Source organism: Phacochoerus africanus, chromosome 10 (genome assembly GCF_016906955.1).
Source record: "Phacochoerus africanus isolate WHEZ1 chromosome 10, ROS_Pafr_v1, whole genome shotgun sequence".
NCBI lineage: Eukaryota > Metazoa > Chordata > Mammalia > Artiodactyla > Suidae > Phacochoerus > Phacochoerus africanus.
Genome location: NC_062553.1, coordinates 82,640,701 through 82,667,462, shown reverse-complemented (window position 1 = coordinate 82,667,462; position 26,762 = coordinate 82,640,701). Strand labels below are relative to the sequence as shown.

The 26,762-nt window shown below is 45.0% G+C and overlaps 1 protein-coding gene across 4 annotated transcripts in view; it reads right to left on the bottom strand.

The window, feature by feature from the left end:
• ZNF827 (zinc finger protein 827) overlaps positions 1-26,762 on the bottom strand; it is a 187,000-nt gene that overhangs the window by 81,703 nt on the left and 78,535 nt on the right. For all 4 annotated transcript variants that reach the window (XM_047798519.1, XM_047798520.1, XM_047798518.1 and 1 more), the window contains exon 6: positions 2,988-3,227. In XM_047798519.1, the coding sequence (XP_047654475.1) occupies positions 2,988-3,227 (240 nt within the window). The remainder of the gene's footprint in view (positions 1-2,987; positions 3,228-26,762) is intronic.

Below are 26,762 nucleotides of genomic sequence, written 5' to 3'. Positions count from 1 at the left end.
TGACTTCATCAGATCTCAGTAAGTACACGTGTACACAAACACACGCACAGACATGCACAAAGATAGCTATTTCTACTCTATTTTCCCCAGTTGAAAATTTCTGCTTTCCTCTGATTCAGCATGAAAACTGCAGTTGTTGCAACTGTTCCGCTTCTGACTTTGATGACAACCTTTAAGCATTCTGTATTGTCAGGCTCCTTTGTGAGATGGGATATAAAAACAGCCATAAGACCTCCGGGCACGACAGTCATCGAGTGCTTATTCTGATAAATGTCACAAGGGACCAAAAATATCATTAGACAAGAAGAGGTAAATTCTCCCTTCCTCTGTCTTGAGGTCTGTATCTACCAGCTGTCAGGAATTATTTAATTAGCTTTCAGGAACACAAAAGTTGAACCCTGGCCTTCCCTATCCAGTTCAAATGTGAGGATTTGGCCCTGACTGTCCCAGCTCTCAATGGCTTCTTTTAGGTCTCCAGAGGAAACCTGGCCAGCTCGACAAGGGTTTCAGATTTCGACGGCAGGGCAACGGAAATAAAAACTCCTAATCTTACAAATTTGGGGAAAAATTTAAGCAAAGATTTGTGGCACGTCCCATGCCTTTTCACACTGGTCTGAAGCTGCGCGTGCACGTTTGTGCGGACAATTGCTTTCTGTCCACTCAAGAGGGACAAGGAGGGTGAATTTGGATTCGCAGGCAGCGTTCTTTCAGACAACAGGAAATGGGGCTAAATGACTTGCCTGAGGTCATGCAGGCGTCAGTGACAGCACCAGGGTGAGAACTCTCAGACACAAAGTTTGTAGCTGATAGTAGACTGATAAGGTACCGTTAGAGACAGATTCTTTCTGAAAAGAACCGTGCTGGCCTCACTTTTACAAATCTGAACTGCTAAATCATGTTCAAGGTTATATTGTCTTTAGAGATGATCCCCGGCCCCTCACCTCACCTGCAGATCCTTTTTTTGTTTTTGAAAGAAAAGCATCTTGCATGTTTGGAGGGTTTTTGGGACTTGCAAAGATCTGTGAGGCCTATTCAGTTTCCTGACAACTACTTCCACCTCTTTGAGCTCGGCACAAACACAGCCTTTGTTTGAGAACCTGGAGGCTGCCATTTTCAGCACCAACTGATAGCTTCACAGCTATGGGTGGTGTCATGAGGCCAACGAGAAGGTGAGCTTTCATGATGGCATGGAGATTCCAGCTTCTTTCCTCTTTTCTAGTATTTTTCTTTTTTCTTTTTACTTACTGGTTTATTTTTAAGGTCACACCTGTGACATATGGAAGTTCCCAGGCCAGGGTTTGAATTCGAGCTGTGGCTGAAACTTATACCACAGCCACAGCAACACGGGATCTGAACCACATCTGCGACCTATGCTGAAGCTTGAGGCAATGCCAGATCCTCAACTCACTGAGTGAGGCCAAGGATTGAACCCACATCCTCACAGACACTATGCTGGGTTCTTAACCTGCTGAGCCAGGACAGGAACTCCTCTGGTATTTTTCCTAGAGGAGGAAAGTCCATACCTAACTAATGAGGCAATTAATGGGTGTTTTAAATTTGTTTGCCATAACAAAACAGAGTTTATCAAAATACCAGTGACAAACTCTAATGCCTAAACTTCAATATGTAGGCCAACACTTGACCAAGGTAAGAGTATTTTGTGTTTTTAAATAAATCTGAATTTTATATGTCTAGTTCATTCATCTCAATCACATTCAAACAATAACAGCATATTAAGTTTGATAAGGACAAAGCAACCTAAACACCCATCAATAGAGGAATGGATAAATCTAGAAGATGTGGTCCATATATACAATGGCATATTATTCAGCCATAATAAGGAATGAAATAATGCCATTTGCAGCAACATGAATGACCTAGAGATTATCTAACTAAGTGAAGAAAGTCAAACAGAGATAAACATCATATCTTGTACATGTGGAATCTTAAAAAATGATACAAAGGAACTTATTTACCAAATAGAAACAGACCCACGGACATAGAGAACAGATTTGTGGTTACCAAAGAGGAAAAGGGTGGGGGAGGGATAAATTTGGAGTTTGGGATTAACATATATAGATTACTATATAGAAAACAGATAACCAACAAGTACCTACAATATAGCACAGGGAACGGTACTATTTCGTGATAACCTATAATAGAAAAGGATCTGCAAACATATGTGTATGTATAACTGAATCATTTTGCTGTACACTTGAATGACAACACTGTACATCAGCAACACTTCAATTCACAAAAAGAACATTGTAACACTATCTGATGTCAGTAGAACAGTTTCTAACAACACAGAATATGCAGCTTGAAAGAGAGATCAAAGGGAGCAACTGAGGTCCTAGGACCCTCACCTGTTCTATGAAGATAGGTAGCTGAGCTGGTGATTTATTCCTACACTTTGAATTCTAGGTATTCGAAGTCAAAAAAGTTGGTGTACGGAAAATGTTCTACTAGATTATGGCTGGAAAAGAGCCCTCACAGTTTCCTCCTTGGCATCTTTTGCTTTTCCCTTTCCTTGATTTTTGGGGGCGGGGGTGGGGTGGGGGCAAGAGACAGTCAAATCTCATTAATTCTGACCACATTAATTTGAAATTTACGGTGATTCAGTCACTGTTGGAGTAAACTGAAGTTTATCTTTTTGCACATTAGGGGGAAAAAAAAAAAGGCTGTTAATCAGATTAACCACCTGAACCGAATTAGAAGTGAAATGTTTTGCCCCAGCAACAGGGATCCTTTGCGCAAAATTGAATACAATTCTCATGTCACATGATTGTTAACTATTTATTAAAGAAAGTTCGGCAAGAGTTCTACTGGGCCACATTTGATTCACTGTTCATTTGAGTGGCGGTGTACATGTTCAAGTAACAAAATGGATTTCTGTCTAAAAGCATCCTAGAATACAGGTGTTTTTCTCCTTCGTTAGAGAGGTCTTCCCTCCAATTATTGACATTTTCCCCCTCCAGGAAACGTACCTGACAGCTGAAAAAGAAGCTCGGAAGCCATCTTCACAGAGATGTCCTGACTGAACAGGTTCCTCTCCGGGGGCACCCTGCCTTCTGGCAGCTTCTGTAAGGGTTCGGTTTTCTCACGCCCGATTAAAGTGCTATAGCCGACATTCCGGCTGGGTGATACGGAGGCAGGGGAGTCCTGCACGTCCACGTCCATGGGTTCCTCTTTAACCTTCACCATCTGAGTGTCCTTGTAGCTTTCCGCTGCAAGCAGGTGAAATGAAGAGAAACAGAGACACCAAGAGTTTCTTAATTCTGAACCAAACCCAAGTTTCTGATAACAGAAGAACAACCAAGCTGACATCGAAGAGTAGTTTAGAAGAGAGCAAGCACCATGGCACAGTGTGGGACGCAATGGTTTGAAAAACTTCTGGTCTGACCCAGCTGGTTCCCAGAAGAGCTGGGAAACTGAAGCCCAGAGAAATCAGGTGACTTGCCCAAGGTCACACACATGGAAGCAGGACCAGGAGTAGTCTCCAGGTCCAGAGCCAGATTTCCTGACCAGGGTCTCCTGACCATGCCTACAAGCCCCTTCCTGTCTGCCATGCTGCTTCCAGAACTTACAGAAGACATGGTACATACCTGTCCTTGGTTTGTAATTTCCCTGAATCAAATAAGAGCAAGGATAGTCATGATTTTTTGCCCTTTATTTTTAAGCTTTGATCAATTTTATTCTTTCTCTTCCAGGGCACCTAACTTAATAAAGGCTAAATGGGTTGATTCAACTGACATCTTGCTGGGAGCTAGTAATCCACAAGACCACCTAGGAAGTTAATTGTAGCCCAGGGATTAACACTTTGAAAAAAACAGCAGCCTTACATGTTATAATAACAGTTCCATTTACTGACTGCTCTGGCTCTAGTTATGGCTATTGAATGTTTCATCTTTGGAATGAAACATACATTTACTTTGCAAGGCTGGAGTGTCCTTATGTCCACGTGTTCCTTAGAGCTAATGAGAGGACACCTTTGAAACAAGGTGGGACAATCAGCTCAGCCATTAATTTGGGTCGCTTTAAAGTAAAACCACACTTTCAAATCAGTAAGCACTTATTAGTAACTACAGTGTCCTCAGCATTCTAGAAAACACCAAAACCAAAACTAGACAGATATTTAGATAGATAGATAGATAGAAGAATAAGAAACTATATAGGTAGGTAGGTAGATAGATAGATAGATAGACAGACAGACAGACAGACAGAAGAATAAGAAACAATGTAGGTAGGTAGGCAGGTAGGTAGATAGATAGACAGACAGAGACAGACAGACAGACAGAGACGTGGGTTGAATGGTGGCCCCTGAAAGATATGACTATGTCCTAACCCCAGGAACTTGTGAATGTGATCTTATTTGGAAAAAAGATATTTGCAGATGTGATTAAGTTAAGGATCTCAAGATGAGATCATCCTGGATTATCCAGGTAGGCCCTAAATCCAATGACAGGCATCTGTATAAAAGACAGAAGAGGACAAGACAGATACAGTAGAAAAGGCTATGTGAGAACAGAGACAATGCAATAGACTGAATGTCTGTGTCCCCTCCCAAAATTTGTATGTTGAAACCTAATCACCCGTGTGACAATATTTGGAGGTGGGGCCCTTGGGGCGATTAGGTCATGAGGGAGGGGCCCTCATGAATGGAGTTAGTACCCTCACCAAGAAGACCCCAGGGGGGGCTCCCTTGCCCCTTCCTCCACGTGAGGACACAGTGCAGACACCTGATGATGAACCAGGGAGAGGGCTTCAGCTGCCAGGGCTGGCACCCTGATCCTCGACTTCCGCAATCAGAACTGTGAGAAATACATTTGCTGTTATTCACAAGCAACAGTCTGAAGTTCTGTCACAGCAGCCCGAACAGACTAAGACTGACACTGGAGTCATGCGGCCGTGAGCCAGGGACTGCCTGGAGACACCACAACTGGAGAAGTGAGGAAAGATCCTCCTCTAGAACCTTCAGATTTCAGACTCCTGGCCTCAGGCTGTAAGGGAACATATTTCTCTGGTTCTAAGTCACCAAGTTTGTAGTAATTTGTGATGATGATGGATGGATGGATGGATGGATAGACATAAGAATAAGAAATTAGATAGATATATAGATAGAGATATATGAATAAGAAACAATATAGATAGATAGATAGAAAGAAAGAAAAATAAGAAACAGGAAACAAGATAGGCAATATATAGATAAACAGAGGAATATAAAGCAGGTGCTGATCCGGGGCAGTTAGGCGATATGACAGGGGAAACATTGCCGTAGGCTGGGTTGTCAGAGAAAACTAGACTTTCCTTGCTAAGTAGGAGACAGGAGAAAGTCAAGTCCATGCCTACTTTATTGATTTGCAGGAAAGACGAAGGAGTATTTTTAATTAAATGATTAAAATTAACATGGTGCCATCAATAAGATCTTAGGTAAGAAGGTGTGCTAATTGTGCTTTTTCTTCCTGACATGTTACACATGCTTCTCAGAGAAAACGACTTGTTTTTTTGTCAGCAACTAAACTGCAGGCAACTGTTCTACTTAATTTAGATCCCTCCCCACTCCCCCATTCCTGCCAAGCTCCTTTTTTTTTTTTTTTTTCCCTCTGCATGTCTGTGAAGCTCATACAAACCAGGTCCATTGATTCAATCAGGATTTTTTTAAAAAAGGAAAAGAATATGAAGCGTTCCCAGTTACATGCCTGACTTCTTTGCCTTTCTTCCTAGTCCATCTGATCCTTTCTTGAGTACAAACGGTACCCTCTCCCCCTTAAGGATTTGGGGACCTGACAGCCATCCCATAGATGCAGTCGCCACACATGGTGCCCTCTTTGTGTCCCCTAAAACTACTCAGGATTTTTTTTTTTTGGTCTTTTTGCCTTTTTCTAGGGCTGCTCCCAAGGCATAGGGAGGTTCCCAGGCTAGGGGTCTCACCAGAGCTGCAGCCACCAGCCTATGCCAGAGCCACAGCAAGGGGGATCCGAGCTGCATCTGCGACCCACACCACAGCTCACGGCAACGTCGGATCCTTAACCCACTGAGTGAGGCCAGGGATCAAATCCGCAACCTCATCATTCCTAGCTGGATTCATTAACCACTGCACCATGACAGGAACCCCCGAAACTACTCAGGATTTAGAAAAGAAACCTTGCAAGTCATCCTAAGGCTTGAAGACTGGCACATAGGAATCCTAGAAAAGGACTCATTTAGTTAAAAAAAAAAAAATCTCAGTAGCATAAAGAAACATAAAGCCTCAGCAAAGCTAGAAAGGATCTCTATGATTTATCTTCCCCAAGGCGCTTTCCCCCAGCTCTGCCCCTGGACCAGAAAGCACCTGGCTATTTGCACCAGTGGATTAATGAAATCAGTTGTTAAAAGCTACTTGGGATAATTTCAAGTATGATTTTCCACGAAGTGCTTTCTGCTCTTTCTGATGGCAACTCTTGACCTTTCAAAAATGCACAAAACACTGGCTGCTGATAAAAAAAAAAAAAGACCTTTAGCATTTGTAATCTACCTGATACACTCCAGACTCCCCGAGAAGAGTTTTCAAACTGATATGTCAATGGGCAACTGAGACATAATTCAATAAATATTTTTACAGTCCTTCTCCACTATGCAGTAGCATCACTGCCAAATGTTTTCCTGTCTTTTTTTTTTTTAAGTAGGGTTTCTCAACCTCAGAACTATGGCCATTTGTGGTAGAGGCTGTGCTGTCCACTCTAGGATGTTTAGCAACAATACCCCTGGTTTCTGCCCACCAGACAGCAGGACCATCAGACCCCTGGCTGTGACAACCATAAATAGCTCCAGACATCGCCAATGTCCCCTGGAGGGCCAAAGCACCCCAACTGAAAACCACGCGCTGCTGTCAAGTTTTTGCCACACTCTTGTTTTCACCCCTTCCCCCTGCCGAACATACATTTACTCAGCATCCAAACCAAAGAAGAAAGAAGAAGCTCCTCCTAAGTTCTCGGTTGGTTCAACACCATCTCAGCCTGGCTGGCCGAAGACACAGGAGGCAGGCTAACTGGAAACGACGTTTCTGCTACAGATCCTACCTCGTCCCCAGGCCAGCTCTTTCCCTTCGGCTTGGGGTATCCTAGCAGAACAATGGGTGAATTAATCATTCCACTCTTAGACTCCCATCCCCAGAGACATGTCTACACATCCAGGGTTGTATGCTTCCCCTCCACGCCCCCCACATACATGGTAGATCCTTGGGCGACAATACAACTTGTGCATTATGCACCCTCTTCCCACATGACAGGACACATCTTAATGTTTACTCCAGGGGCCTTGACTGCTATTTCTTTTTCTTTCTTTTCTTTTCTTTTTTTTTTTTTTTGTCTTTTTAGGGCTGCACAGGCTAGGGGTCAAATCAGAGCCGCGCTGCCAGCTTACGCCACAGCTCACAGCAATGCCAGCTATTTAACTCACTGATCAAGGCCAGGGATTGAACTCGCATCCTCACGCATACTAGTGGAGTTTGTTACCATTGGAGTTTGAGCCCCAATAGGAACGCCTCTACTGCTATTTCCAGAAAGAACTTGGCACAGAGGAAAAGATGAGAGAGGGTTAACAGTACATTATGCCTGGAAGGTGGGCAGTAGGTAACTGGTAACTGCAATGCTCATGTGTGTTTTATAATCTTTCTATGATAAATATGGATATTTTGTCATTTACCTAAACTTAAAACCTTGGAAAACAATGACAATATGCCCATTAAAAAAAAAAAATGCTACCTCCTCCTCAGCAGTGTTCAGAACAATGTGCATGCCTAGTAGCGTCAGAGGAGTTGACTGGCCATCAGATAAGCCCTTCAAACTCTGCTTGGCAAGAGAAGGGAATAAAGCAATGGGGATGCCATAACAAGGTCTTTTCTGTCTTCATAAACACAATATATATGAGCCATCAAACTGGATTATTTCATTCATCAGTCACTCGGTCATTCTATAATCTTCTCTTAACGTCTCCCAGGTCCTAAGAACTATGACAGATGACTCGTGGGATTCAGAGGTAAATAAGACAGGGTCCATGCCCTCAAGCAGTTCAAACCCAAATGGATGGATGATCAGTCAAGTACAAACAGCCCTCTCATATAAGAAGTAAAATTAAAAAACAGTGTGGGAAGTTCCCATTGTGGCGAACGGAAACAAATCTGATGAGTATCCGTGACGATGCAGGTTTGATCCCTGGCCTTGCTCAGTGGGTCGGGGATCCAGTGTTGCCGGGAGCTATGGTATAGGTCTCAGATGCGGCTTGGGTCCCGCATTGCTGTGGCTGTGGTGTAGGCCAGCAGCTGCAGCTCCAATTCGACCCCTAACCTGGGAACTTCCATAAGCCATGGGTGCAGCCCTAAAAAGCAAACAAAACAAAACAACAAAAAAACAGTTACAAGGAGGCGTTAAGGAAGATCACACACTTTCAAAGCACAAAGGTGGAACTGACCTCTGCTGGGGGTGTTCTGGGACTATCACCTCTGTTTGGCTGCGGCGCCAGCACTGAGGGGCAGAGCTGGTTCCTTTAAGCAGGACGAAGAAGGTGTCAACATAAAAGCAACTCTATGTTCATCTGCCGCTGTCTCCTTAAACCTGTCTGGTAGGAAAATGTTCCTCCCCTTTCCTACAATAATATAACATAAAACCTAACAGCTCTTGGAAGAGCAAAAAAATAGTCTTGAGTCAGAATCCAGAAGGTGCAACCCCCCCCTACCCCGCCCTCATGTTAACCCAGAGTCCAACTATTCTGTGCGGTGACCCTGGTCCTCCCTGGAAGGGTCCAAGTCACCTGTGGAAATGGTGGGGCCAGCTCCCTCCCCTAGAATTAGAGAAGGAGGTGGAGGGAGGAGAGGGAAAGAGAGGGAAATTTCCTCCCTCGCTGTTCTGCTCTATCTAGAATGGTTTTACCCAGCAGATATTTCTCTCATGGAATTGGGGTCTTTGGAGACCTTTCATTTGGCCGTGATCTCCATGCATTTCCTTTACCTGGCTAAACGCAGGCCCCCTAGCCTGGGCTCGCTTATTTCCTCCACCGCCCCTAGGGACCCCGAGGGCCCCCATCTCGCGCTGGGCAAGGCGACCATCAGTTCTCTAGCAGCCCCACCAGCAGGCCTGCTGGACAGATTTCAGACAACATCTTGGTTGACCCTCCTGTGGGAATCTGGTCCACGCTGGGGCCCTGGGGAGCAGCTGGCTCTTTATTTGATCAGACAAAGAGGGCACATTCAGGCCCCACACGGCCCAGCAACCACTCTCTTCCACCCAGACACCCAGGCAGTTTGCCCCCTCTTACCCCCTAAGCTCCCCAGGCTGATGTCGGCACCAGGCCACCAGGCCCCTACTGAGGAAGACACAAGACAAACTTCTCGGAGGCATCTCTCAAGCCCTGCTCTCTAGATTTGGGTCAGAGGCTGAGACCCTTCCTCCCATCCTCACGAGCCTGCAGTAGGGCAATGAGAGCCCAGTGCTCTCCAAAATCCCCTCACCCCAATTTTTAATAACTTCTCACTTTTTAAAAAATTGAAGTATAGGTGACCTGCAAATGTTGCAGGTATAGAGCAAAGTGGTGCTGTTACACATAGATACATACATATACATATATATATATATATATATATATATATTCATTTTCAGATTCCTTTCCACTATGTTCTTATAACGTATTGAATATAATTTCCTCCTATATGGTAGGTCCTTATTGAATGACCTTCATACTCTCTCAGTTTGGCCAAGAGGTCCAAAAGTTTGTGTGTGTGTTGGAGGGGGGGTAAAATATACATAACATAAAATGTATTTTCTTTTTGGTGAGGGGCACAGCCGTGGCATATGCAAGTTCCCAGGCCAGGGGTTGAATTGGAGCTACAGCTGCCAACCTAAGCCACAGCTACAGAAACGCCAGATCTGAGCTGTGTCTGCGTCCTGCACCACAGCTCATGAAAACCCTGGATCCTTAATCCACTGAGCGAGGACAAGGATCGAACCCACATCCTCATGGATACTAGTTGGGTTTGTTCCCACTGTGCCACAACAGCAACTCCCTAAAATGTATCACTTTAACCATTTTTAAGCGTACAGTTTGCTGGCATTAAGTACATTCATGCTGTCGTGCAGCCATTGCCACCATCCAGCTCCAGATTTTCATCTTCCCCACCTGAAACTCTACCCATTAAACACCAACACCCCATTTCCCCTTCCCTCAGCCTCTGGCAACCTCATTCTACTTTCTGACTCTAGGCCAGGAGCTTTCATATACATGTATTTTTAATTCTTCATGATGGAGCCTTGGTACCGAAGCTAGATCCTCCATTTAACATGCTGCTTAACAAAGAGTGTCAGGTTATCATCCAGAGAAAGAACGCTGGAGAGGCAGGGAAGGGCAGGATATAGAATCTTAGATGCTGAGCCCTGAAGGGAGCCAGCCTTCAGGGGGAGCAGCACAGTCAGACTGCATTTTTGAAGGCCAATCAGCAGGTGCACTTGTACAGGATGAAGGGGCTGGAGGAAACGGGGAGTTGACAGGGATGGACTTACTACAGTCATCCAAACAAGGAGCTGATGAAGGCCTGAGCTGAAAGTCAGGAGGGTAAGAAAAACTCACAAGACATTCCAGAGGTTGAATGCAGAGGCATTGGTGGTGGACTGAACAGGGGTCTGCGTCAAGAATAAAGAGACCAATGAGAGAGTAGTCGTGAAGTCTTGTGCGTGGTCTGGATAAGGGAGAGGTGAGATTTAAAAAAAAAAAACGACAATTCTATCACTTTTAAACCTCTGAGATTTGGAAAATGCTATGAATAAGAGTAGAAAAAAAGAAAAGTTGGGTTTGGGAGAAATACGAAGGAAGACTTGCAGTTCTGTTTGGGCTAAGCATCTGTGATTTCCCCCAAGAAGTGACGGCTTAGAAGCAGCAAGAGAAGAACCCCTGGTGACACACACAGATGGGAAGTCCTCTGAACCCAAGGGGCTGGCGGTGAGGTCAGCAAGAGAGAGCGAGTAGTTGATGGGGAGGAACTGTCACCATCTACTCCTACAGAGCAGAAAGAAGGCAAGAAGCCAGAAGAGTGGTCCAGCAGGGCGGGTCAGTGCGAGGAGCCAGAGGTGGGCATCGAGCAGAGGCCCCGCCTACTCCGGCCCTTGGGCTCTGCACCTTTGCAGCAATTCTTTTCCTTAGTTTCTGCCCCATGTAAAGCCCCAGGCCCACTCTCCCTGCAGCACTGAAATATTCCAGCTGCCTAAATTTGCGCCGCCATCCCTCACCTTATTCCCTTCGTAAATACCCCAATAAGGCCTTATACAGACTTCAAAACGACTCAGATGTCCCCTCTGTGAGCTGCCTTCCTTTACTGTCATCAGATGGCACCCTTGCTCTCCTCTGTCCTACCTCGGGATCATCCGACCTTGCTGACACTGGACGGCACTGCAGATGCGTTTCCCTTCTTTACTGAATACCCAGTGACAGTCTGCTTCTGATTTATCTTTCAGCCCCAAGACTTCGCACATCTGCTATGATTAATGTCTGTTTGTCACATGCATCACCTGAGGCTGAGCACACAGTAGGTATGCAATGCTCTTCTTCCTCCCTTGACTCTTTGGCCTGCCACAGACACTCACACATGCTAAGGACTTGAAACAAAATACAAAAGGGTGCAGTACTTGCAATGGCACGGAAAGAAACAATGGTCACTGACCAGTCCCTCTCTGGACGGCTATCATGATCCTGAGCTAGTGTTTTTGAATTCCAAGAAGCTTTTAAAAGAGCCTCCAGAAGTGATGCCAACGACGCCATCTGGAAGCAGTTCACTTTCTAGAGTGCTACTCCTGTCAATCAGATAAATTAAAAATCGTTCATCTCCAACTTGCCATCCTTAAAGATACAAAGTTCTGGATTGGGCACAAAATACACAGTCTAGGTATGAAAACTGATGCCTGGAGGGGTCAGGTGTATAACTTAACACTCTGTGAATGACAATGCAGGCTGAAAGGGCCAAGTGAAGGGAAACAGATGACCAGGAACAAGAAAAGAGCCTGCACGGGGACACCACACCGCAGCAGCGCCTTAATCCCACAGGCATCTGATGAAAGTGAGCTTCTGTCTTCCTTTGCTTCCTGTCCTTGCCAAAAGCAAGATGGATTGAGGAGGTGGGCTGGGTTTCCTGGGTAGCACAGGGGAAAGACCAAGCCCCACCTACTGGAAACGGAAGTGTCATTCCCCAGAGGTCAATGCTAAGCCTTGCCCATTTGTGTTCTCAGGATCAGCAAGGTGGGGGTGAATCAGCCTCAGGGCAGCTGCTCCCTTCCCTGTTACTGGAGCTGCGTCCCCAGTGCAATGAGACAGATGCAGCTGCATTCTTGTTATGAAAATTAAGAATCCTGGTGCATAGATGCTGATGGGATTCTTCCTTCCCACTTTTCTCTCCTACCCCATCTCTCTCCAGGAGCCATCCCCACAGAACAGAAGTACATGCCCACTGGGATGGGTCTTACATTCTTTTTTGGGGGTGGCGGCGCACATCGGTATATGAAAGTTCCCAGGCTAGGGGTTGAATAGGAGCTGAAGCTGTTGGCCTACACCACAGTCACAGCCTCAGCAAAGGGATATGAGCCGCACCTGCGACCTACACCACAGCTCACGGCAACACCAGATCCTTAACCCACTGAGTGAGGCCCGGGATCGAACCTGAAACCTCATGGATACTAGTTGGATTCTTTTTTTCTTTTTTGTTTTTTTGCCTTTTCTAGGGCCACTCCCGCGGCATATGGAGGTTCCCAGGCTAGGGGTCTAATTGGAGCTGTGGTTGCTGGCCTATACCAGAGCCACAGCAACATGGGATCAGAGCCACAGCAACACGGGATCTGAGCCACATCTGCGACCCACACCACAGCTCACGGTAATGCCAGATCCTTAACCCACTGAGCAAGGCCAGGGATCGAACCCACAACCTCATGGTTCCTAGTCAGATTCGTTAACCACTGCACCACAACGGGAACTCCACTAGTCGGATTCTTAACCTGCTGAGCCACAATGGGAACTCCCGAGTCTTACATTCTTTACAGGACTAGATGGATACATGCTTCTCCATGGGAAATTGGATAGTAAACTTCCTTTGTCTCTATGAGGCGACCCTGAGTTCATTGCCACAGCATCCAGGGTACAGTGATCCTCAGTGGGAAAAGCTCCCCATGAGCTCCCAGTCCTGCTCTGTGGCACAAAACCCCTGACCCATGGTGGCTGCCACATCCCAGGAAGGAAAACACAGGCTCCCACCATCTCTACTGGACACCTCAGTCATTTGTTTCTGGGTAAAAAGAGAAGAAAAACTCCCCACGAAAGGAAACAGGGGTACAGAAATTCTTAGTTCTCCTAACATACAAGAACCTTAGAGAACAGCATTCCACTACCTCTTTTTGGAAGAGCAGAATGGGAGACCCATTCTCTGGAATGAAAAGAAATGCACGGTCTCTAGACTTGAGGATAACAGCACAGCCAAGGGCACGGCTGCTGAATGGTGTGAGATAGGGAACTGAATTTCACCCCCCACCTTGGTTTAAAAAAAATAGTATTTTTCAACATCAGAATTCACACACACACACACACACACTTCACCCAGAACCCCACAGGATTAATTGAGCAAATCAGGAGATCAAACTAAGATCTATGAGGAAAATACACAAAGTTCTGCACAAACTTAAATAATTCATTAAACAATTAATTAAATTAAACCATCTTTTCCAGGTGGTGAAACAAATCTGCACAGTAATCTAAACATTAGGAGGGAGTTCCCACCATGGCTCAGTAGTTAACGAATCTGACTAGGAACCATGAGGTTTTGGGTTTGATCCCTGGCCTCGCTCAGTGGGTTAAGGATCTGGCATTGCCGTGAGCTGTGGCGTAGGTTGCAGACGCGGCTCGGATCCCTTGTTGCGGTGGCTCTGGTGTAGGTCAGCGGCTACAGCTCCAATTAGACCCCTAGCCTGGGAACTCCCATATGCCTTGGGAGCAGCCCAAGAAATGGCAAAAAAGACAAAAAAAAAAAAAAAACACCGAAACAAAAAAAAAACCACATTAGGAGAATCTTGTTTAAAATGATGGAGCCAGGGCTTTTTGGATGCTCCTCCCTTTCCCTCTCCTTCTCTTTCTTCTTCTTCTTCTTCTCCTCTTCTCTCTCTCTCTCACACCACACATTTTTTATTCCTCTAGCCATTTCAAAGATGCTTGATCAGAACTGGCCTTTCGAATTGGATCACCTCTACCATACATGAACTTGGCCTCCCCTCTCCGTCAGTAAACTACCCAGCGACTTTGGAAGGAGAATGAGCACCATCTGGAGAGCGCGCTAGGCACGGGAGAATTCAAGATTAAGCGATGGGGGTAAGCAGGGGGGCAACTCAGAAACACCCAGTGAGGAGTACTGTGTCCCATTCTATTAATTGTTCTGAGTCTGCAAAGAACAAATACGCCCTAAAACTTCAAAGATAATAAAGAGTAAGACCAGGAAGTTCCCTTTCAGGGGTCCAAGAAACAGATCATTTTCCATCAGGGCAAAGCCCTTGACGCTTATTCTTCTGTCCATTTTCCAACGGCTTGGCCTCCCCTGCAGCAGCAAGTAATGCAAGAGGGTCCTGCCTGAGATACGCTGCAGGGCATTTGCTAGTGGATTGACCACAAAACTGAGCCCAGAGCTTCGGCACAAGTTTTGGGCTCGATTCGGGGTGTGGCACTGCCTAGGGTTCAGCCATGAAGTGGGGTCACTGACAGAGGGGAAGGTCTCCCCTCATAGTCACACAGAAGATGATCACAGGTCAGAACACCTCCATCACACTTCACAAATGCTGCATTCAATTTCACTTTTCTCCAAAGGACAAGAACGAAATTCCTTCAGTCCCTGGGGGCGGTGGGAGGTCGGCTTCTCCAGCCAGGAGACGATGTGGAGAGGCCTAGTCATTATCTCCTGAGCTCCGTGTGTCCCAGTGCTAATGTAAAAGCCCTCCCGATCGCCTTGTTTTCTTTTCATTGAATGAGTTCACCAGAAATTAGCTAAAGAGGTGCCTTTAGACTGCCTGCCATTTGGTAACATTCCAAGTGATCTCATTTTTAAAAAATTAACCTATTTTTCATCTAATGTTCAGAATATACTTTTCTTGTCACACATTTAAAAACAAAGAAAAAGGGTCAATGAAAGTATCTGATCTAAACTTAAAGCTATTTAACATCATTATCCTTTGCCATTTAATAAATCTAAGTCCCCCTCGTCTGTTGTCATGAACTGGCCTTTTTCTATCCTTCTAGGAACCTGAATTCAGGAAGGGTTGGTGGGGGAGCGAGTGTGCATGTAGGTTTTAAACGGAGCTCCTGCAAGATTCAGTAGAATTTCTGCTGACGGAACAAATGACCACAAAGCAAGGGCCACCTCTATCTGGTGATGGGTTGGCCACTGACTGATGCTTCATGAGGAAGGACAAGGGCAGAGGGAGTCCTTCATGCCGGAGGAGAGGAAGGAGCAGAAGAAAAGCTTTCTTTCAATAACTGAGTTTTACCAAACTTTTCGATATTTTCCACTAACAGATGGTAAAAGGGCTTTAGTATATGCAGACAAGTTTGAGATGCTTTTCTTAGGTGGTGCTAAATATTACTCCATCGTGTCCCAAGGATATCTTTGCTGAGAAGCCCTGGCTGCTTCTCTCCCATCGGTCAATGTTTCCAGCAGGCAGGGAGGGGCTGGCAAAGATGGTGCGGAAAGCAGGACCCTGCGTAACAGCAGAGACTGGAACCAGCAGCCACCCACGGTCAGCCCGGGCGGCAGTCGACAGGGTACGAAGAAAACACAGGCTCCTGTGGGAGGGGGACCCTGGCTTGTCCACCTTGGTGTCCGAGTCCCCCAAACAGGGCTTGGAACACAGGAGGTGCTCAATAAATAGTGTTGAGGGAGTTCCAGTCGTGGCACAGTGGTTAACGAATCCGACTGGGAGCCATGAGGTTTCGGGTTCAGTCCCTGCCCTTGCTCAGTGGGTTAACGATCCGGCGTTGCTGTGAGCTGTGGTATAGGTCCCAGACACGGCTCGGATCCCGAGTTGCTGTGGCTCTGGCGTAGGCCGGTGGCTACATCTCCGATTAGACCCCTAGCCTGGGAACCTCCATATGCCACGAGAGTGGCCCAAGAAACAGCAAAAAGACAAAAATAAATAAATAAATAAATAAATAAATAGTGTTGAATAAGTGAAAGAAAACCACCACCACAAGAAAAAGACCCCAAAGGAGAAATGGAACGCTACGATGAGAAGTGGAGAAAGTACAGGGTATGTTTCAATCCCAGGCAAACATCAGAAACTTTTGCTAAAAAGTACCATCCTGACCGCCAATGATGCATGAAGTCTTAGCTTCTGAGGGGGCACCGTCCCAAGTACCATGGCTGTGGGCATCCTTGAAGCAGGGATGGGACCGTCTGATGTGTCCTCTTGGCGCTTGTTCCCGTACTTCTTGGAGACATGGGGTGACAGCCCCACAGTGCGTTTGTGCTGCATTTCAACCTTCTCTCCAAACATTTTAAAAATCAAAGCCACTTCCACGTAGTGTCAGTGACTCATTTTAATGTCACTTCCTCTCTTTGTTCCTGTGTCCTCTGGTGCACAGGTAGTAAAGAGCAACAGTTACTGGGGATGGAGGGTGGGAGGTCACAGTTATTGGGGACGGTGGCGGGGGCTAACTGAGAACTAGGTCCCGTTATATCCAAGGTGACAGCGTAAGCCCTGCAGTCCCCAAGAGAGCTGAGAAGGAGTCAGACTTTCTAAGAGGGACAATGTTTTAGGAGAAAACATTTTAAAGAGAATGAGGGTGGGGAGTTCCCATCGTGGTGCAGTGGAAACAAATGTGACTAGGAACCATGAGGTTGCAGGTTCAATTCCTGGCCTTGCTCAGTGGGTTAAGGATCCAGTGTTGTCATGAGCTGTGGTGTAGGTTGCAGACACGGCTCCGATCTGGCGTTGCTATGGCTCTGGCGTAGGCCGGCGGTTACAGCTCCGATCGGACCCCTAGCCTGGGAACCTCCATATGCCTCAGGTGTGGCCCTAAAAAGACAAAAGACAAAAAAATAAAATAAATAAATAAATAAATAAATAGTACCAGGGTGGAATAACCCGAGTTTAAAGGTTTTGACACAAGTAATTTAAAGGAGACAACCCCCAGTCTTGATTAAATTAGCCTGACTCTCCAGCTTTTTTCTTTATTCCACAGCTTGAAAAAAAAAAATGATCTACATATTACCCACTGTGTTGGCTACATAAGCCCGGATGGATTCCAAGTAAAAATACCTACTGCTATTTAAATGCAGAGTGAGGCCTAATGATTCTGCTCTCAAGAGAGGCCCCACAAATCACTGCTATGTCGCCTTCGGTCCCACTTGAATCAAGTGGATGGATCCACTTGACCCTTCAGCCAAGACAGAGAAACAACATAAATGTCCAAGGATAAGAGGAGTGGATAAAGAAGATGTGGTACATATATACAATGGAATATTACTCAGCCAGAAAAAAAGGAGTGAAATAATGGCATTTGCAGCAACATGGATGGACCTAGAAATGATCATGCTAAGTGAAGTTAGTCAGACAGTGAGACACAAACGTCATATGCTATCACTCATATGTAGAATCCAAAAAAAGGACTCAATGAACTTATTTGCAAAACAGAAACTGACTCACAGACTTTGAAAAACTTATGGTTTCCAAAGGAGACAGGTGGAGGGGGGGATGGATTGGGGTTTGGGATGGAAATGTTCTAAAATTAGGTTGTGATGATGGCCGTTACAACTATAAATATAATAAAATTCACTGGATTAAAAAAAAAAAAAGTGACCCTCACCTCTTGATTCTGGATGTGAGATAAAACATGGTGAGTCGTGAGTATAAACTGGCATCGCCCCCCAACCCCCACCCCGGCTGGGGAGACAGGTGACACAAGCCCATGGAGAGCCACAGGAAGCCAGGAAATGCACTCGAATCCAGCTGCTATCCCATATTTAGACAATAGGGAGTAAATCAACTCCCAGCACAAACTCAGGCAGGCCTCAATATGGGGCACGTATAGAGGTGGGGAGAGCAAACAGAAAAGTTATAAGGAAGAAAGATCAAGAAGGTCACAGGTCCTCACACTCTGACAAGGAGAAAACCCCACTCTTCAATCCTTGGCCTTTCCGGAAGAGTAACAGAGGCCGTAAGGGAAAAATAGTTCTTTTCCAGGAAGCTTCCCATTCTTGGGCTGACCCGGGCCCTCCCCTGCCCAATGGAAACGGGCCTCGTCGCTCTCACCCTGTGTGTACCTCCCGGTGCTGGACGTGGCTGAAGGGCCCGGATACCACTGACCAGCTGAGCCTCTGCGCAGTAGGATGCAGTAGGTCGGTGAGACCAGTCTGTACCCAGATGGGTGCAGAAGGCATGAGGCTTAATTATACACGCAAATGCTCCCCTCCTTTGACAGGAGGAAGTTAAAGGTGAAAGGTTAACATGGCGATGAGAAGAAAAGCCACCGTGGAATGAGAATGTATTAGACCTCTCGTTGAGGCGCACAAAGGCCGGGCTCTCCCTCCCAAGACCATCACTGTGATAACACACAGCCCGAAAGTCTGAAGGGCGGAGCCCCGGGAAGCCCTGATTGCTAAGAGATGCGAAAGCTGGGAGAAGGTACATGGTTTCAGGGAAATGTGTCCTCAATGAACAGAATCTTTGGTTACTCAGATGTTTGCATCCACACTACGAGTTCCCTCAGAAAATAAAGCTTCGTCTTAGAGTTGTCACCATCCAACAGTATTTACAAATGGCCTCTCCTGTGCCACCGTCTGTGTTGTGGATGCGACAGTATCTGCAGAAGTGTTCTCTACTTATATCAGAAAACAAAAAACGACACAGGAACCCAGGAGGAGGGCGTGCCATGCCAACGGCCAACACACTTCCGAGGTGCCAAGTCTTAGTTTTCCGCTCAGTAGTGTAAAGGATCTGGAACCCCTTCACCAGGCCTGGCCCCTCCTTGCACCCCCTGCCTTAAAGCACCCCCCTCACCCCCCCACCCATCTAGCCAAACAGAAAAGGAATCTGTAATGAAGGTGGAGCACACGAAATTCCTTTCTGAGCTCTCGCCTGGCTTCTGGGAACACAGGCCAATACAAATTTTCGTGGCTACATTAACATGAGCAACAGGCAGATGATAACAGAACAAGAGCCCTTTAGAGTCCTGCCTTCCTTCAGGAATCCCAGGCCTCAGGGCAGGGGGTGGAGGAAACAGGGTCAAGAAAGCAAAAGGGTGGCCAAGGAGTGAGGGCTCTAAAGGGGAAAGGAGGAGCAGAGGTGCTGGCCTGGGGTGTGAGCCCTGAAAGCTCCCACAGGAGGTGTAGGGAGAGCAGCCATGCAGGTGTAAGGCTTCAGGGATTTGGAAGCTGTGTGTGGAATTATAAAGTAAACAGAAGGGCACTTCCTAAACAGGCAGTGGGTGGAACACCAGTTACAGTGGGAGCTTCTGTTAGAAGCCAGTCCCCTGTTCTTGCCGGGAGGGGAACCACCCTTCCAGAGCTGTTGAGACCTCCCATCTCAACAATCAGGTAAATCAACAATCAGGTAAATAACACCCAGGTACATCCTCTGAGCTTAACTAGACCTAGACCTTCAAGAAAAGAATTCTCAGAGTTCCCGCTGTGGTGCAGCAGGTTAAGGAGCCAGTGCTGTCTCTGAGGCGGCAAGGGTTTGATCCCCAGCCTGGCGTACTGGATTAAGGATTCAGCGTTGCTGCAGCTATAGCATAGGTTGCAGCTGTGGCTTGGATTCGACCCCTGGCCTGAAAACTTCCATGTGCTATGGGTATGGCTGGAAAAAAAAAGTCTCTGGGTATATAAAAATGTCACCTTTTTATCTTATTAAAGTGATCTATTCCCTATCTGTATAACAGTTTTTGCAAACTCAAAATATCTGCAATTCTAAGTTTTCAAGTGCTAAAAAAGACAGTCTAATACCTTATTTAAGATTTAACTTCCCCAGTTACAGGTTTTCTGTGTATGTTTATATACACACAGGTATATCCTGAGAGTTGCTTGGATAGGTGTGTGTGTGTGTGTGTGTGTGTGTGTGTGTGTGTGTGTGTGTGTGTGTGTGTGTGTATGGCAATGAGGAAAGTGATCTCATCAGTTGTAAGCCCACTATTGGTCATGGTCATTAAAAGTCATTAAAAAGCTGACACAGGAGTTCCCATTATGGCTCAGCGCTAACGAACCCGACCAGTACCCGTGAAGACAAGGGTTCGATCCCTGGTCTCATTCAGTGGATTAAGGATCTGGCGTTGCCGTAAGCTGGGGTGTAGGTCACAGACACGGCTCGGATCCTGCATTGCTGTGGCACAGGCCAGCAGCTGTAGCTCCTATTCGACCCCTAACCTGGGAACTTCCACATGTCATGGGTGTGGCCCTTAAAAAAAAAGGGGGGGGGCTGACATGTAAATATTCTTTGCCATCAGCTAAAATACGGAATGTTATAGCCAATACAGAAATCAGAGAGGTCAACTCCAATATGGAAATATTTATTCCACAAATTGAGTTTCATAGGCTTTACATCTGAAAATTAAACATGGTGCCAATACAAGTAAAGACAGACTTTCATGTTAATATTAAATAAGTCTTCATTTTTTACCCAATTTTTGACACTGTAGAAATGTGATTATTCCCTAATTAGCCCAAGCAACAAGCCACAAAAGAGAGATAAATTGAATTAAGACCTTTTGCACAGTAGATAGTATCATCAAGAAAGTGAAAAGACGATCATCAGAATGGGAGAAAGTATTTGTAAGTCATATCTCTGATAAGGAACTTATATCCAGAATATATAAAGAAATGTTACAATGCAAGAGTAAAAAGACAGATAACTCAATTAAAAAGTGGGGAAAGGACTTGAGCAGACATTTTTCCAAAAAAGATATACACATGGCCAATAAGCATATGAAAAAATGCTCAACATCATTAGTCATCAGGGAAATGCAAGTCAAAACCACAAGGAGATACTAGTCACACCCAGCTCCATGGCTGTAATAAAAAAGACAGATAATAGTAAATTTTGACGAGTCTGTAGAAAAAAATGGAAACTCTCATACATTGCTATGGGGATATAAAATGGTGCTGCTGCTTTGGAAAACCGCTTGCCAAGTTTCTCAGAATGTTAAAACACAGAGTTACCATTTGACCCAGGAATTCCACTCCTAGATATACACTCAAGAGAAACAAAACGTAGGTATACATAAAATGTTCTTATCAACAAAAGTTGGGCAACAACCCAAATGCTCAATAATGGATGAATGGGTAAACAAAATGTGGTATAACCATTTAACATCACGTATAAAATTAGTGCTACATCATTGGTGTATCCATTCCAGTAACAGCCACTGGAATATTATGCAGCCATAAAAAGGAATGAAGTGCTGATTCATGTTCCAATACAGATGAACCTTGAAAACATTACCTAAGTGAAAGAAGCCACTTATTATATAATTACATTTGGGTGGAATGTCTGCATAGGAAAATCTACTCAGTGGCAGTAGATTAGGGAGGGAGTGGGGTGGGAATGGAGGTGGGGAGGCAGGTAATTGCTAATAGGTACAGAGTTTCTTTGGGGATGATGAGAATGTTTCATAAAAAGATGTACACTTCAAATAGGTAAATTTTATGGTATGTGAATTAGTTCTCAAAAAAGATGTTTAGAAAGTGAGGTGTTTTAAAAAACAGTTAAGTCCCCTCTAAAACATGACAATCTAAAATATATACATTATTAGAAAAGTAAGATACTAGATTCAATGAGTTTCTTCAGGTGCTCAAAAAAAAGTTAGAAGTGGAAAAAAAAAGCATTTTTCAATTTCAGACTGATTAGACTAAGCCATTTTGACATGTATATGCTTTAAAATTTCTCAGGACCATGTATTTGACAACATGATAAGACAACATTAATAAAACAAATGAAATACCTTCTTTTAACTGATACTTCCAAATTACTCTTTAACTCTTTTAGCTTTTTTAAATTATTTTTTTATTTTTATTTTTTAATTTTTTTTTTTGGTCTTTTGTCTTTTTAGGGCTGCACCTGCAGCATATGGAGGTTCCCAGGCTAGGGGTCAAATCGGAGCTGCAGTTGCTGGCCTACACCACAGCTCAGGGCAATGCCAGATCCTTAACCCACTAAGCAAGACCAGGGATCGAACCTGTGTCCTCATGGATGCTAGTCAGATTTGTTTCCACTGAGCCACAAGGAAGTCCATAACTCTTTTATAACTATGCTACCATGTGCACCTGTTCACCTCAGGCAGGAGTGAACTCTATTTTCCACTATATGTGAACAAGGAAACAGGTTCCATTCACCATTCAATTAGACACCTTATAAGTTTGAAGGAGGGAAGTGTGAGATGACATTAATATAAAACAAAAACACCTATTTTCCATCCTTGTAGATTATTATTGAAGTTATACTGAAGTTTATAAAGTTTGATAGACTACAATTTTCCAAGGGAGAAATACCAGCTAGAAGACTGAATAGCTTTTGCCCTGAGAAATTATTTAGCTAAAATCTCTAATTTATCCCAAGGAATTAGAATAGAAAAGCCTCTGTCTTGTTTCTGATTTTAGCGGGAAAGCTTTCAGCTTTTCACCATTAAGTATTATATTTGCTGTGGGTTTGTCATAAATAGTCTTTATTATATTGAGATATGAGTTTGGGATTAGCAGATGCAAACTATTATACAGAGAATGGATAAACAACAAGGCCCTACTGTATAGCACAGGGAACTATATTCAATATCCTCTGATCAACCATAACAGAAAATGATAGGAAAAAGAACACACACACACACACACACAACTGAATCACTCTGCTATATGGCAGAAATTAAGACAACATTGTAAATCAACTATATTTCAATAAAATTAATTTAAAAAAGAGACTCCGACATGATCTTTGATTTGTTGGGAGTGGAGGCGGGGAGCTTTTTCCTCTTAAAAGAATGCATATATTTCCCGGGAATAATCATGACATTTAATAGCAAAGAACATGGAAAAAGAGTATGATCCGAGGCTCACAACCAGCACTGTCTTGATTTATTAGGTACACGTGCCCTTCTAAAAAAGGTTCCCAGATACCATTATTTCATAATAAATTAAAAGGAATCTCTGCTGAAGAGAGACGATTCTTCTTGAAATGTGCATCTAAGAAAGCTTTATTCTCTTGTCAGTTTCAACCTAAGGCGCTCTTTTGGGGTGGACAAAACTTCTCCAATTAACCGTTTCCTTAGCACAGTGCTTCTCAAAACTTAGCTTTCAGAATCACTTGTAGGGCTTGTAAAACACTCCATTTCAGGAGCTCCCTGGTGGCTCAGGGGGTAAGGGCCCAGCGTTATCACTGCTGTGGCTCTGGTTATTGCAGTGGTGTGGTTTCGATCCCTGGCCTGGGAACTTCCGTATGCCTGGGGCACGGCAAAAATAAAAACCAAAAAAATCCCCGCAGGATCAGCAAGGTGCATGGCAGGGCTCAAGAATTTGCATTTCTACCACTTCCCCATCTTCTCCAGCTCCTGCTGACTCTGCTGGTCTGGGGACTGCACTTTGAGAAGCACTGCCTGAGCACACACAGAGCTGGCGCTGGCGAAGCCAAGTCCTGACCCCACCCATCACCGAGACTCTGCCAGAAAGGAAAGGCAAGCTTCACCCAAACCCATTTACATTCAGTCTTGAAACAACAGCAATGACCATTATCTGCTCCTCGAGCTTTGAGGGTCCACACAAATCGCTTATCTTCTCGGTCTCCTGCCACCCTCCCTCTCGCCCATCCAAGGCACACTTCTGAGGATTCTTCTCCGGGCAACCCTACATGATGGCAGCCTGTCTGCCCGACATGCTCTGATCCCTAGAGACAGTATTAGTTTCCCCTGGTGGGCCTCCGTCGGAGCTGAGGCGATCAGCTGGAATTTGGGGCTGAGACTAGGAAATTTCTGTTCAGCTGCTCTTCTGAACAAGAGGTGTACTTGGAAGCTGTGGGCAGTTGCCATTTTCCACCACGGGGGCTGGTGAAGAAACAGCCCATCTGAATGCACAGAGGAGTAGGAGTGGGAATGACAGAGGGGCTCCTGGCTCCATGGGGTCCCCCAGTCCCTGGCTACAGTGAGGCTTGACACCACCCTGCCTGCATCCCTGCCCTTAGGATGTTCCCTAAATCAATCCCAAGCCTGCACCTTCTGACAAATTCCTCTTTCCTGCCCAAACTAGCTGGAGGATTTGTCACTTACAACCCAAAGGGCTCTAATGAAATCTGTTAACAAAGCCAACCTCTGGGTACTTTTCCTCTCTGCTTCAGTTCATCTTGGAGATTAAATTCCCCTTAAAACTTCACCCCGCCCAAGCTGGCTTAATGAGTATCTCTGAGCTGAATCCCTATCTTAGTAGATGATTCCCTAAACCCTACCTCATTACGTATTTCAAATCCAGGCCCTGCCTGGATTCCTCCACAAGAGGCAGTTATAATTTATATTTCTCTCCAAGGCAAGGTGAGTATAAGTGAATATAAATCAGAAGTGAATATAAACCCAGGCAGTGTCCTTCTTCAAGCACAGAAATAAGATAACCAGCACACATCTTTCAAATCAAGGTCTAACGTTAGGTTATATTTTCCAGGTCAGATCAATCTAAATATTTAATTTTTCATTAATGTTTCTGAATAACTCCAGCTTTCCAGCTACTTGGGGTTTTTCCTTTGTTTGTTTTTTCTTTCTAGGGCTGCACCTGCAGCGTATGGAAGTTCCTGGGCCAGGGGTCGAATCAGAGCTGCAGCTTCAACCTACGCCAGAGCCACAGCAACTTGGGATCTGAGCCTCATCTGTGACCTACACTGCAGCTCATGGCAACACTGTATCTTTAACCCACTGAGCGAGGCCAGGGATCAAACCCACATCTTCATAGATACTAGTTGGATTCATTACCGCTGAGCCGCGACGGGAACTTCCTAGCTACTTCTCTCTCTCTTCTCTCTCTTTTTTTTTTTCCAATTTATTGGGGATTCGTTGATTGACAATACAGGTCCTTCTACTTAAAGTACAACCGAGACAGACCGATAAAACCTTGTGTCACTTAGGGCATTGCATCACACTTGTGATCACACATCTATTCCATAAGTTTTCAAAGCCACTAGCTGTTGCAAAACCAGAGGTTAATAGTGATTCTCTTAGTCTGCCTGATGTTATATGACCTCTGTGTCGGACTTCAGGATTTGGGCCTCCTTAAATCAAGACTTCTGGGAACTGTCTGGCAACTATGCACTTAGCAGAAAAGTTTGATTCTCTTGGCTGCCTTGTGTCACATAACAACAGGTAGTTTCATCCGACCCGTGGTTTCCTTCGAGTGGGCTCCTTTCTTTATGGAATCAATTTACTGGACCCAGCTGTTAGGCACTTCCCAATTAATGCCTAGGACCTGAGCTACAGGGAAGGAAGAAAACCCAGATTTTTCTAAACATACAGTGACTGAAAAATTTAGCCTGGTCGCCAACGCATCTGTGTTTTTCCCATAAAACATAAATGTCAATTTGGAAAACAATATGCCTACAGAGGTTTCTCCATGTAGGAAAGTCTCACATGATATTTGACCTGGCCACTTGCCCAACATCCACCGTGAAGTAGTTAAATTAATTTAACACCGGAAATGAGGCAGCTGAAATTGTTGACTAGTTTCCTCTTATTAATTCAATGAAAAGACTGAGAGGGGCTGAAACTACTACCAATCGTAGCATCTCATCTCAAGGAAATAAGTAATGGAGAAGGAAAAACCTTTCATTCCACATCTTAGCTATTTCTTGGATCAAAACTGAAGGAAGGAAAAAAAAAATGATAGCACACAGGGCGGTACTTTTCTCACCCGACTCCTCCCATCCAGATCTCCCCCCACCGCAGGACAGAAGACCAAAACCGAAAATCAGCGAGGCAGGAAGCAGTAGGGACTCCCACTCACAAGAATGCCTGCAGAGAGACTTTAGGGTATCAGGTGAGGTGAGCCTGGAGCAGCACTGACGACCTGCAGAGATGCTTTGAGACATGAATTATTCCTCTTGTCTATAGAGGAACAGGAAATATCACAGAAGTCGGGGCCTGAAGACACTGACGGGTCCCTTCCTCAGATGGCTTTCGGGGCATAAGCCGTGAAATTGCTAAAATTATAACTTGAGTAAAGAGAGCATAGGAAGTTTTTCCTTGACATCTTCCTTCTTTCAAGAGCACTGATCTACCCGTGATTAGAAACTCTAATATCCGGAGTTCCCGTCGTGGCGCAGTGGTTAACGAATCCGACTAGGAACCATGAGGTTGCGGGTTCAATCCCTGGCCTTGCTCAGTGGGTTGGGGATCTGGCATTTGCCGTGAGCGGTGGTGTAGGTTGCAGACGAGGCTCAGATCCCGAGTTGCTGTGGCCCTGGCGTAGGTTGGTGGCTATAGCTCCGATTCGACCCCTAGCCTGGGAATCTCCATATGCCGCAGAAGCGGCCCTAGAAAAGGCAAAAAGACAAAAAAAAAAAAAGAAAAGAAAAAGAAACTCTAATATCCACTTTAAACCTAATAAAGGTGAAGTTTAAGGTCCTCTTGACCTTGAGGCTTAGGAATGAAGACATTCTTTGTTTTTGGGGGTTTTTTTTAAGTCACACTCCTATTTTTAGAACTTGGAAAGTTCTTGGCAATTTACTGACCGCAGTCTGTTAGACGGTAGAAGGATGACATTCCAAATG